This window comes from Chelmon rostratus, chromosome 6 (genome assembly GCF_017976325.1).
Source record: "Chelmon rostratus isolate fCheRos1 chromosome 6, fCheRos1.pri, whole genome shotgun sequence".
Classification (NCBI taxonomy): Eukaryota; Metazoa; Chordata; class Actinopteri; order Chaetodontiformes; family Chaetodontidae; genus Chelmon; species Chelmon rostratus.
Genome location: NC_055663.1, coordinates 24227045 through 24240644, shown reverse-complemented (window position 1 = coordinate 24240644; position 13600 = coordinate 24227045). Strand labels below are relative to the sequence as shown.

The 13600-nt window shown below is 39.7% G+C and overlaps 1 protein-coding gene across 1 annotated transcript in view; it reads right to left on the bottom strand.

Annotated features, from left to right (window-relative positions):
- Nucleotides 1-12167, bottom strand: part of map1ab (microtubule-associated protein 1Ab) — a 69297-nt gene extending 57130 nt beyond the window's left edge. Inside the window, exons 1-2 of the mRNA XM_041938700.1 lie at nucleotides 11903-12167; nucleotides 4531-4632 (exon numbers count right to left, since the gene is read on the bottom strand). Coding sequence (XP_041794634.1) covers nucleotides 4531-4632; nucleotides 11903-12167 — 367 coding nt within the window. The remainder of the gene's footprint in view (nucleotides 1-4530; nucleotides 4633-11902) is intronic.
- Nucleotides 12168-13600: the final 1433 nt, after the last annotated feature.

Below are 13600 nucleotides of genomic sequence, written 5' to 3'. Positions count from 1 at the left end.
TTTTTCAGCTTGACAGCTGAATATTAGCAGGTGCACTTGTTCAGCCTTCAGGGAAAAGGGTGATTGTGTTTCTTACTGTAAGGCTGCTGTACCGAACAGCAGTGTCATCACTCTCCAACTAAATGTACCCATTAAATGGAAAAATGATCATCATGGAAACTTTGAAGGAGAATTTTAGACCTCAGATCAATACAGACAATCTATGAATAAGTTTCCCTGACTGCAACGTCTATATTCATTTTCAGCTGTGTTACAATGGCCCAATATTGTCACTTGTCATCAAAACCTAAAGGTTACAAAGGATGTTAGTTAGTATATTATAAAGTATTAAGACCTATGAAATCAGAAGTCAAATGGACAAAAATACTCAAAGCACCAGTATGTTCATTGAAGACACTTAAGAACTTGAGGGACTGAAGCACTGTAGGCCATGCATTTATTCTGCATTAGATTTGGTTGCAGATACAGATTACATGTACAAGGAGAGATAATAACAAACAAAGCTGTGGACAAACAACAGCAGAATTTTGGATGCAGCAGTAATCTTTGGTATCAGGCAAAACCAGTAAGTCCCACTGGTGACTCACAGTGTGCCAGTGTTGTTGAGATGTGAACTCGTACTATGCCACTACAGTAGGAAAAGAAAACAGATTTCTTATTCTGCAGTACAGAGGACCTTGGAAATGTTTATTAAAAACCAGTGTAGTGTGAAATTTGAAGACATAACTATTCTAGCCAGGTTTGAACACATGAAATTTTTGATAATAACAATGCTTGGAAATGTCCCATTTAATAACAACCTGACAAGCTGAGATTCAATTTCTCTTGTTAGTTAACAAGCGGAGATAGGTAGCATTAACCCAGGGAGACTGCATGTCTCATTGTGAATAATAAACCAAGCTTTGTTGTCGTCAGACGACTTTGTCAGTTGGCAGCATTTTAACTTGAAGACTAAACCCAACACTGTCTCAGGTTTTTCAGTAGTTTCTATTATGACGCAGCTAAAAGTGGTTTTGATGGCAGCCAGTCCAGGAATACAATTACTTCCATAAATTGTACCTCCTTCAATTACAGTAACTGACAACTGCCCCTTGGAGAAAACAATACACTCATGACTGAAAAGAAGTTATGTGCATCGAGAGAAATCAAGGACGAGCTGTCAAACATAAAAGTCCCTTTGTTGTGGTTCAACGTCGTAGAGTTTTGCTGAAAAAAGAGAAATCTAACAAAAAATGACACTGAACGTTTGAAAAGGGACAGCGTCACAAAAACGGAATTTGAAAAGGGAATATCTGGTAGTAGGCAGCTGAAGGCCTTGGTTGAGGATATAATTAACTAAATCTCTCTAATATTGAGATACTTGCACATTGAGCAGGTTATTTTCTCCATCCAAACGCATATATTTTGAAAAGTAAGATTTAAATGTTCTTTCAAAGATTTGCTGGCAAGTCTGTAAAGCTGAATCTGAGGAATCAGCCATAGAAGTAGTTACCACAATACTGTGAGCATTTATTAATTCAGAAATGTTTTGCTGTGCATACAGCAGCCTGACTCGGTCATACAACAGGAGCTCAATATCATTCCTTCACTAAAGCCTAAACTGGGTGCCCAAGAGCACCTCAGCTAACTGAGAGAGAAAGTATAATCGATACAATCCATTCACCCAGACCTTCCCAGACTTTATCAGTGAACCGATCAGCCCTCCCTCACTTTATCGCCTCATTTTCAAACCCAGCCGCCTGGATAGGGACGACTGTTGCTGCCACTTTCCCACAATGGAAATTTTTCCGCCAACCCAAAGCAATGTGATCCCCTTATCTATTTCTGCACCGCAGCCATAGGATTGCTCTCCATTGAAGTGCTATTGATTTGCCTTGTGTGCTGTACTGAAAAAAGGGTAATGCAATCAATACTCCCAGCATCCATCCCTGGCCGTCCACCCTCAGCTACCTCACAGTCTTTTAGAGAAAAAAAGATGGGGCATTTTCATTGCATTGTCTTGTATTAGTTTGGGAGAGCACGCGGTTACTTTTTAACACCATGTACTGGATGTATAATTGTTGAATCCTAATATGTTCCAGTCCAGTGTGTTCAACTGTAAAGAATGACAGATGAAGTTTGCTCCATAACGCTATATGTCGATGCTGAGAAAAAATCTAAGCATAAAGTTTGTGACATTGGGTATCAAAGTGACACAATGGAACTTTTGAAAGAAGAAATATTTTCCCTCTGACATATGAAAAGTTGAATTGCATTAAAAGGCACCTTTGCTCAATCCAATGCAAGCAGAGGTTTTGTTACTACAGCCTTGCTTGGTCTGGTATGAGCAGTAGCTTATGGTGGCAAATGTTTCTGCCAAATTTGGACAAACTTAAGCTGGATAATTGCTGTGCAGCTCTCATGACTAGGTCAGTTCGCTGGCTTTTCTTGTGCTGTATGAGTACAGGGTAATTTGCATTAGAAACAAACACAGCTATCACTGAAAAAACAGTCAAACTGTCAAATACTCAACTGAAAATCCAGACAAACGTCACACTGACAAATGGGATTTACAGAATTACCAAAGCAGTAAACATGTTCTGAAAAAGATGTGATACAACGGAATAAGTCTACACAATACAATAAGTCTACACTATAAACTCCATACACATTGTACACAAAACATTGTGAAACACCAGCATGAACCCGACCTGTAGGGATTCAGGATCATCTGCAGAGAGGACACCTAAGGTCATTGGACACTGAAACAATGACACTTACAGGATGTCCTGTCTCTCCACTATTTTTTACATTATAGGACAGTGTCTCAGAAATCCAATATACCATTTAGAAATCAATACAGCTTCTCTCAAAGCAAAATGAATGCAGTCAACCAAGACCTATTAAATATCTACATAAATATTTATCCACACGTTACTGTCCCCTGAGGTAAAAAGAAAATCTAAGAGAACCAAAAGGTGTTCAGATGTTGTTCTCACGTGTTACAGATAGAGCAGATGTGAGGGAATTAATCACTAAAATATGTGGATGTTGTATCAGCAGCTGTATCAATAAACAGCAGTTGTAAGTACACATGAAGCTGACTCACTTTGGTTCACAGGAGTGGAGGAGTTTATAAAAGTAACCCAGAAGGACAGACTGGATGACAGATGAACGACGGGTACTCATAATGTTTATTGCTTCACAGGAATTCCTCTGTTTCCTCCAATGGTATTTGCTTCGTTTAGGAACTGTGCTGAAAAATGCTGTTTCATTTTCTGCTGACTGCTGCTACTACTTAGCACTTGCCACCAGTGCAATAATAATCTATCCTGTGGTTGTCTGCTTCCTTGTATTTGTGTGTGTGTGTGTGTGTATGTGTGTATTTATATATGATGATCCCATCAGGCCCTTACCTGGCAGATGACTGAAATAATTCCCTATGCAGCATCTGTTGTACTTTCAAACTGGGCTCTGAGCCCTAAATCATCACATCACATAGACACTAGAGGCCGCACACACTCACAAATATACACACACACTCAGACAGGCCTAACACTGCAGGTCCACAGCTCTGCGAACAGTCACCATGGTGATTATACACACAGTTCAGCTTTGATGCAATGCAGATGGATTAAATGTCCACCACTGTCAATCATCCTCCAATAATTAAATGGGTTGGCATGATGTCTTAATTGAAAATAAATGATTTCATTATTTTGTTTTTTTAAAGTCTATATTAGTGTCTTTAACTTATTAATGCTCAGTAGATAATTCTGAAAGCCATTTATTTGTTTATTGAAATTTTTCATTTCAAATATTCAATATAAGTAAATATCCAATCTCAAGCATTTGTAAGCTTTTTTTTAAGTAGCTCAACCTGCAATTAACAAACACTGAATTAACAAATTCATTCTTAGCTCAGTTATTATAAATGCATTGTGCAATGCAAAGTGAATACAATGGTCAGGCAGACAGAGATTGAATGCAAATAAGTTCAGAAAATAAGATTACTAAATTGTAAATCAGCATGAAGGAGAGAATAGATAATACCTAGTCTGATGTCACAATATTGGTATATTCATTGATACACCAGTATTAATATCAAATCAATATATCTGCAATGTGTTCAGGTTTAAACTGTATGTAACTGTAGGTTTGCAGGGCTTCATCGCGCTGCATTAGGAATTTGTTGGCACACTGGCGGCTCCAAATGGCAGCAACTAACTTTGGCAAATTAAAAATCCAGAAATCATGTGACATAACATCAGAAAACTGCAAGCTCATAGTCAGCCCAGTTTGTCAGATGATTTGTAAGATCTGCAATTCATCATTGATCATTTGCAATTCATCCCTTCTTGTAGCAGAAGCATACATACCCACCAGAGTCTTCGCTTGATCAGAATTAGAACATACACAGCATCTCAGCTTATATATTAGTGATTGCTTCATCTGTTCCAAATCTGTTCAATAAACAGTCTATAGTGTATCGAATGTTTGTCTCTGAATAAGAGACCTGAAATGACTCAGGGAGCTCCCTATCGTACTGACCTCTGACCTCGGAGGAGAAGTGGGCGGAGTGACGAGTTATAAACAGCTGCAGCTGCTGATCAAGGTCGCAGCACTTGAGGTCGACGTCCCAGGATCGAATTCCTGCCAGGAAGGAAGAGAGAGATTGCTTGAGGACAACACCATGAAGCAGGGAAGGGCAGACATTAGTGAAATTGAGGTATCTGATGAACCCGAAGCACAAACAGACATTCAGCACGCAAGTTCCTGATGCTGCTTGCCCTGTTTTTGTGAATTTGAGGTAACCTTTCGCCAGATGTTGCTGCAGCATCTCGCCTTCCTCCCACCTTCTCCCCTCAACTTGATCTCTAACTTTGTTTAAGCTGCAGGGAAGGTTGATGAGCAGAAAGCCTGCTGGCATTCAAAATGTCCCGAGACTGATAGCACAACGTGCATTTCTCACATCAGCAGAGTACTGAAAATCTTTACTCAAGTAAAAGCACAATTATTCCTATAAAAAATTGCTCAAGCAAAAGTAAAAATAACCATTTGACAAACCTACTCACGTGAAGCTATCAATAAGATCACTTTAAAAACTATACAGAGATATATAGAGAGACCTGTGCATCATGCTTAAAGCCCAACAGCACTGATTCATCCACCCATATTTGCTCTCTCCCTATGCTTCTCACAAAATGATTGTTTTTAGGATAATTATCAACTGGTGGTGAAAGCCAAGTTCATTTTCATATTTATTGTTGATTTTAGGCTGATTAGGGAAAACTTGTTAGAAACAGCTGCTTTTCACACATTCAGTGGATACAGTGCAACACATGACAGTTCTAGCACTCCTTTTAGCTCCGTTTTGGTCTCTTCCAACACCTGAGGGTGATATCTGTCACTTTAGCGGCTACATGCTCCACTACGTTCACCAGCTATTTGCTAACTGTGTCTCTCTGCTGTTTAGCTGAAGCTGAAAACCGCTGCCGGGCTGGAAAACAACACTTATGAGAGCGATGACGGTGAGTCAAAACGGTACAGCTGAGGGCCGGAAAAACACAACAATGAGCAGAAAAACATTACAATGGTCTGTAGAGCTGAAAGGAACAGCAGAGTCAGGTGATGATTCTCTGTAGGTTCGTCACTATAAGAGACATCTTTCACACCACATATACAGCAGCCTTTCAATCTTTTATGTATATTTTCTGTCCTTTCATATGTGTTTTTAATTCAGAAATAATGGATAAACTCCTCCAATAAACATGCATTATAACTGCAGGGTTGATACTAATTATGAAACAGAGGGAGGTGACATATTTTAACTGATTATGTAATATCAATATAATAAGGTATTGAAAAGTTCATTATTTTGAATTGTTTATCAGTCTTACACTGCATCATCATAAAATGTTTTGGGCCTTATGAAGTAATTATATCTCGTTAAAAGTAAAAGCCTCCAAGTTAACTGGATCAGAAGAAATGACTCAGTAATGAACTGATCAGCATCTCCCTCACATACCCACACCAGCTTTATCAGATCCTGCTGAGCCGCAGTGAATCAAACTTCAGAGGGAACTTGTCAGATCGCATCCAGTGTGATAGACACCAATGCACACACCTCTCTCATCGCATCCACTTGTGGATTACTTCAGCCAGAGCAAGAAATAAGATTATTCTAATTTTTTCAAATCCATACCCCTGTGCTACAATCTCCTCTTTCACAAAGAACACTTTGAAGACCTTGTTTTGCCCTTAACTGAGGAGAAAATGTTCCCTCACTGCAGACTGCAGTCTGTTCCCAGAAATGCTGTGTCACTGTTACCAACTTTTCGTTAGAATTCAGCGGCAAATGTCTTTCTTTGCACGACCAGACGCATAAAAATGACAACCTCTGACTCTGATGCGGACGCCTTCTCATCGCAAATCCTCACGATAAAAAGGCTGCTAGCATCCACCTTAGACAGGTAAAATAATGGGAATACAGGAGGCCTTTATGTTTATGCACCTGAATCTGGGGGGATGACATGAGTCAGCAAGTTCACAAAGTCAGTGTTTCAAACACTGAAAAGATGTTCAGAGATAACTGGCTGTTTGTAGAGAAGAGAAGAGCCATCACTGGATGTGTATACATGCATGGAGAGTTTTAATCTACCAGTGTTATTACTAAAGTAACCAGCTTTGTGTTAATGCATGTAAAGTGATGATGGTTTAGTGCTGAAATGATGAGTCACTCAATTAATCAACAAACAGAAAAAATATTGGCAGCTATATGGATAACTGGATAATAGGTCATTTTACTCATTTTTAAAGCAAGAGGGCAAAACATTTGCTGCTTTTGAGCTTTTCAAGTGTGAGGATTTCCTGCTTTTCTCTCTTTCATATTGTACATTCTATATCTTTGGGTCTTGGACTGTTGGTCACACAAAATAAAAATGTCAATTTTCTCTATTTCTAACTTTTCCAAGTTAATGTGGAGTAAAAACCTCTTCTGTCCTTTAACTTTTAGTAGTCAATATCTGTTCAAAGTCACAGAGTCACCCAGACTTGCACATCAATATGCATACATAATGATGGCCCAGCTTGGGACCTTCGTATCCACTGTGTGGGAGACACTCACTGATGTTTCCCATTGATAAGGTTAAAAAAGTGGCTGTTGCACTACCATGTACAATGGTGAATTTCATCATTCTTACATTTGCCAAAGAAACAAGTTAGCTCTCATCCTTGAACCCTTCACACCAAAACACACTGTTTGCGAATGACCCATTAAAGCATAAATCTCAGTTTTGTGTGGCGAGTAAAAGTTTGTTGTCTAGTGTTGGATGGGTTCATTGCTGCACCTTGCAACCAACTGGGGGCAAACACCCACTATACCCTCTGTCACACTGAACAAAAACACAAACACACACTAACATCTGGCTTTTATCTTCAGTGGGAAAGGGTACAACTGGCATTAATTCCAGATCAAATGACTCTGCAGTAGTCTGGGTATTTATCGACTCCAGCCCTAATTATAAAATTTTCATTATCGGCCATAACACTGTCACTGTCCTCCATGCTACTTTTTACTGTTCCCCTGTTTTCCGGATCGTTCATGGCATTGAACATGATAGATCAGAAAAACAAAAAAGAAAAGCAAACTCATCGACTGACAACGGGAAACAAGCCTATTGCCCTTTTTTAAAAAAAAATCTGCTCTCCAGCTTCAAGGGGCAGTAAGAAGGCAATGACATCTTGGCACAGCAGGATGAGGCAAAGACGGCGCTGGACTGAAATATTCTGTTATTTGGTTTGTTTCTGTATGTAGACTCAGTAAACAGTGCATCAAAGATTAATTTAGTGACAGTATGGCCAGTAAAGTGGGCATGATCCACCTGGCACTCCACCCTCATTATTTTTAGTATCAAACACTTATATGCTGCAGTCTTAAGAAATGGCTGTAAAATGTTTGAAGTTAAAAGCACGATTTTGATCATGATATGTCAGAGATATGGCAGCTAGGAACACAATGAAAACGAATAACAGAGCAGTGGGTTATGATGCAGAAGTTTCTGTTTGACATTTCCAAACTTTTTGTCCAGTGTGAAAACTTGGACTTCATTGCCGACGTCATAATTCAAGCTGACCACAGCTGTTGTTTTCTGTGAAGGGCAAAACCATCAAGTTTTTACTGCCACCTTCCAAACTACAAGAGACGAGTGTCTGGTCCTCCAAAGGTAGGAGGACGAGAGCAATGTGAAATGCTAATAATGATATTAATATAAGTATGTTATTGATATCTCATCAGTTACTGACTGAGTCGTTTACTGCATGTATGTTAAAAATATTTCATAATTTCCCACTTTGAGATAGAGCCAAAGGGTTATGGCTGCTTAATGCTGCAGAACATCTACAGTAGCCTGCATGTAGAAGTGTAACGGCACTGTTCCAAATCTGAATTCAGGGTTGGAACATGGTGTCTTCATGGTGTCTGAGGTGAGAGGAAAAGAGCCCTAAGCTCAGTGTCAGAACCACAGTTTTCACCTCAGGTAGAAACACTGGATCACAAGCTCAGGACGTGTCTGTGATGTTTGATTAGCTTCTGTTCCCAGGAACAGTCATTTTCTTTTCCAGGATCAATAAAGTATACTAGGGATTTGGTGCAGGGACGCCATAAGTAAACACACAGTAGTGAACAAATGAATGCTGCAGGAAGTTAGTCTAGTCTTCATTTGCAGATTAACTGCAAATGAAGACTAGATAGCAACATGTGCATATCAATGTGAACACAAACAGCAAATTGGCAGTGCAATGTTACATAAATTAAAGAGGTAATATGTAACACTTCCACATTAAAATGCCATGAAGCAATGTTTAAACCTAAAGCCTATAATTTAATCATGGTAATGGTGAGTTTCACTTGGTCACCTGTCAATGTCCTCTAGTTGCTATAACTTCCTGAGAAACAGAGGAAACATCAGCTGATTTATTAGAGAGTGAGGAAGGAACGGAACGCGAATACAAATTTAATACATGACCTCGTCTGTAAACTCGTCTGGCTGAGTCATGTCTGATTTTCATTGGAAATGGTGGTCGTTTAACAATGGAAACAACCACTCCCATGATCCAACACTGCCTCATCAAACTGCGTCTTCTGATTTCATTGTTTTTATAGGGGGACCCCTACTGGCAGAAATGACATTCTGTGAGTTTATATATTTAAGCTGATTCTGAGGATTATTCCCAAACACGGATAGAAGAAGAAAATGTAAATAAAGTCTGTTGTCCAATCAGGCAGGTAAGTACACTAAGAGGATAAATGTATTAATTTGAAGTGGAAATCCTTCACCTGTGGCTAACAGTAAGCCATAGGTTGAATAAAAAATAAACAAACTGTAATCCTGGTGGCGTTAGCACAGTTCATGTTTCCTGACTGTCCTCACTAAACATGCACTAATAGTAAAGCAGCTAATACAGTATTTGAACAATTTACTCTGAAACACAGAAGTGTCACAAATGGCAGAAATGAAGAGTAAATCTGGGCAGTACTGACAGCATGCTAATATGTCAGATTCCATTCTGAAACAATAAGGCAGCTAACTGATTAGTATATCAGTGGACAGACAGCGGAGCACCTTCTCCTACAGGCTGCTACAGCTCCGCTGTTGAAGGGACAGATACAGGAAATCTTTCCTGCCACATGCCATTACACTGTACAATAACAGCTGAAGATAATAATAATAATACAATACTTCTTACCACGACTGTTTGCTTTTGATATTTTATTATTATGTATATAATTTTTTACTGCTGCTATTTCGATATTTTATTATATATAGTTTGTTCTTACAGTCACGGTACACTTTATTTTCACTGCCATTTGCTTTTGATATTCTTATTTTGATATTCATTTGCATTTGATATTCCTTTCTATATATATATATATATTCCTCCTCCATTTTACTACTGTTTACTATTTGGCTATTTTATTATTTTGTTATGTATATAATCTTTTTACTGCTCGCTATTTGTATATTTTTATTATGTATAGTTTGTTCTTTATAGTCTTATTTTCACTTATTTCACTGTGTGTAATGCTGCTGCTGCACTGCAATTTCCCAGCTTGGGATAAATAAAGTATATCTATCTATCTATCAAGTTAAAAAGAAAATAAACTGACAACAAATAAAATGATTTTTTTGTGATGTATCAAGCAAATATTAACTGGTTAGGGCCTGCTTAATCTGAGGATTTGCTGTTTGATGGTAAATCTAGGAGCTTTGGGTTGGACTGCTGGTTGGACAACAACTCAAACAATTAATCAATCGATGACAGGAGACTAATCTTAACTATTTTGATAATCAGGTAACCAGTAAAGCCTTTTTTTCTAGCAACAATGCAAAACAATCCCCTGTGCTGGTGTCTGAAATTTGAGGATTTGCAAAAATGTTTATCGTTAGAATTTAAAGTGCTGATCAACAAAACTACCAATTTAATTTTTTCACATTTCACTTTTTTTTTTCATTATTTTGACCAAACAAAGACTTAATTATTCAAAAGACTAATAGGAAGATTCTTAAAAAATAGTCATTAACTGAAGCCTTAGGTCAAAAATAAATAAATAAATAAATACATTTCAAGGGTTAATTTCATTTTAGAGGTTAAACAATGAAACACACTGATTAATAATGAAAAGAATTATTGGTTGCAGCATTTGACAGATTTTAGGGAAATCAAATCAAATACGTCCAAATAAAAAGATCTTTAATCTCTTGTTTTGCCTTGTTTGACTATAACACTGCAGTGATGATGACTTGTTGCGGGCCTACACAAGGACCCTGCAGCTAACACATAATGAGAGTCAATGGCAGGTCATTCACACTGAGTCACACTGAAAACACAGACCTGGGCGAAAGAATCGATGCTATAATGAGCCGAGGGGGTGTGATACTGAGCTTGCCACAGAGCAGCAGAGCAGTCAAATCCCTTACAGTGGTAAGAGGAGGCCAGAGGGGATGGCTGGGGTTGCTATGGCGCCGGACTGGCATCTAAAAGTGCGACTCATCATCTGGACTGACGACAGCTTAGAGAGGCAGTGGGCCAGCATGCTCCTGAGTCCTTGCATCTTTCTCAACTGCTCAACAATCCCTTTACAACTGAAACTTCAGATGGCCCACAATGACAGAACGACTGCAGACTGCTGTGATTCCTCAGGAGGAGAAACTGGGTTTGAACTCCGACAGTACCGAGATATTCAGCTGAGTAATGACGCCTGAGCGTGGCAGAATAATGATATAATATCTGTGAAGTTGTTGTGTTCTTGCTGCTAAGCACAGCCTGCAGATTTTGTTTTTCTACTGGTTCGCGAGTACATGACACCCCATCCAGGAATACACCCATGGTGCACACATAAGCATAAACACACACGCATGCGCGCGCACACACACACACACACACACACACACACAACTGCTCAAACTGCATTTTAGATGGCTGCTGCAGCACAGACAGGCACATTATTGAGCAGAGTGGAAATGTTCTGCTTAACTGATTGGTCAGGTCTGTTAAATTCTAATTACTGATTGAGGAATTGATCAGCAGCCTTGAAATAGAGACCAGTATTTGGTTAAGACTGAGTGGGAGGCTGCTCCATCAAAGTAAAAAGACCTCTGCTGCATTTACAACTTGAGTCTGCAATTTTACAGTCATCGAGTTCGCAGCGGGTAAGGGAAAATGCGTCGAGTCCCATGGTGCAATGCTGCAGCAACTGCCTCTACCTATGGATACTATTCTATTCATTGCGTCAAAACATTTCTCTCCTGTTGCTGTTTTCAGGTTCATATCCTGTCTTCCCATCCTAAAGCTGGACACTGAAACACAGCTGCCAAACAGGGAATAACCACAGATTCAGGCCGGCGGTCCGTCCATCACTCACCTCGCTGTATCTGCGCCTTGGCGTTGTCCAGCTGGTGCTCCGTGCCGATCTCCCCGATCACTATCAGCATGTAATAGCCGCCCCGGTTGAACGGCACCCCTCGCCGCCGTCTCCCTCCTCCTCGACGGTACCGAAGTCGCTCCTCGGACCCCGGCGGCGGCGCGCTGTAACCCTCGTCTTCCTCCACCACCGGGAGCGCACCTCGCACCGGGATCTCCATGGCAACAACCCCCGGAGCCGACGCCGAGGCTGACTCCATCGCCATGACAACTACCGGTGTGAACGTGGAGAAGAGTCTGGTGGGGTGGGGGGCGGAGGATGAGGCGAACGCTGAGGGGTGAGGGAGAGGAGGGAGGGAGGTGAAGACAGGGGATAACGTGTCAAACCGCCCAGATTATTAAAAAAACATGTTTCCGGTGCAGCTTTCAAAATAAGACCGATATGGTGACAGTGTGGCGTTCAAAACGATTATTATTGAGCTGCAGATTGGTGAAAGTGTTTGTGCATAAGATAAAAAACACTAAAATAATAAAAGGGCTATAGTCGCTCAGTAAATAACAGTAATAAAGACAGTTTAATTTTAATATTGTTCCCCTAAATAATACAGTAAAAATTGACAATGTTACAGCCTACCGGTCTTTATTATTTCATGTTCCCATCTTCAACAGACAAACTACAATCTGCATTAATCAGTGGATTTAATGTGTTTTGGCCCAACTGTTTTCAGCTGAGAAAACTAAAGTGGGGTTTATTATTATTATTGTCTGTCACAAATGAAAAAACTGTTTTCCCTCAGTGAAAATATCCAATACTGTCAAATAATGCTATCTTAGCAGAGCAAAGCACATCGGCACACTGCCACATTATTAAACGTTGGTGTTGGCCCGGATAAACGTTTAATCATAAGTAAAATATTTTAAGAGATGTAACTCACTCCTTAATAACCGGTGAAAAAATACGCGTTGATTTATACCTTTGATTTGCGTTGGAGACGCTCAGCGGCCGAATTGCGGAATAACATCACGAATGATGCTAGTTACAAGCTAACAGTTTAGCTCAGTACATGCAGTTTAGGCTAGCTAGCACACTTCTACTACTCAGTATTTCATAAATACATAAGTAACTTAAAATCCTTGAACCCTTTTCTCATACACAACTCTAATAAAATTTTAATGTATATCCGTAAAGAATTAATCTTACCTTTGTTATCTTTTGTTCATACCTATTCTTGTCCAGGTATGTTCTCTTGTGAAGCTAATCTCATCCATGTCAGTCAATCACGCCCAGCTCTTGTCTTGGGAATGTTTGACTGCTTAAGTGTGTCGTTTTTTGCTATCTCTATCTTCTCACATGATATTACGTGACACTATTAATTTCTGCTTGACAGCTGACTCTCTGGAGGACCGCTAACGTTAATCCTTTGGTATTTATTTCAACCATCAAAACAGGTAACCTGCAAAACATGTAGCTAGCTGTTAACATGGCTAACAGTTGGCTAAGTCTTGCACCGTCGGTTTAATCGTGCTTACTGGACAGAGTTTGGTCTGGATAATTCCACCACAATTAAGCACTAGCTAGCCAGGTTAAAGGTTGAAGCTAAAAACAACCCATCATACAGCACTCGCTTTGGCAACACCCACTAAACTGCAGAAAAAACGCCCCTAATATTTGCCAGTTTATTAGGCACACCCAGCTAAA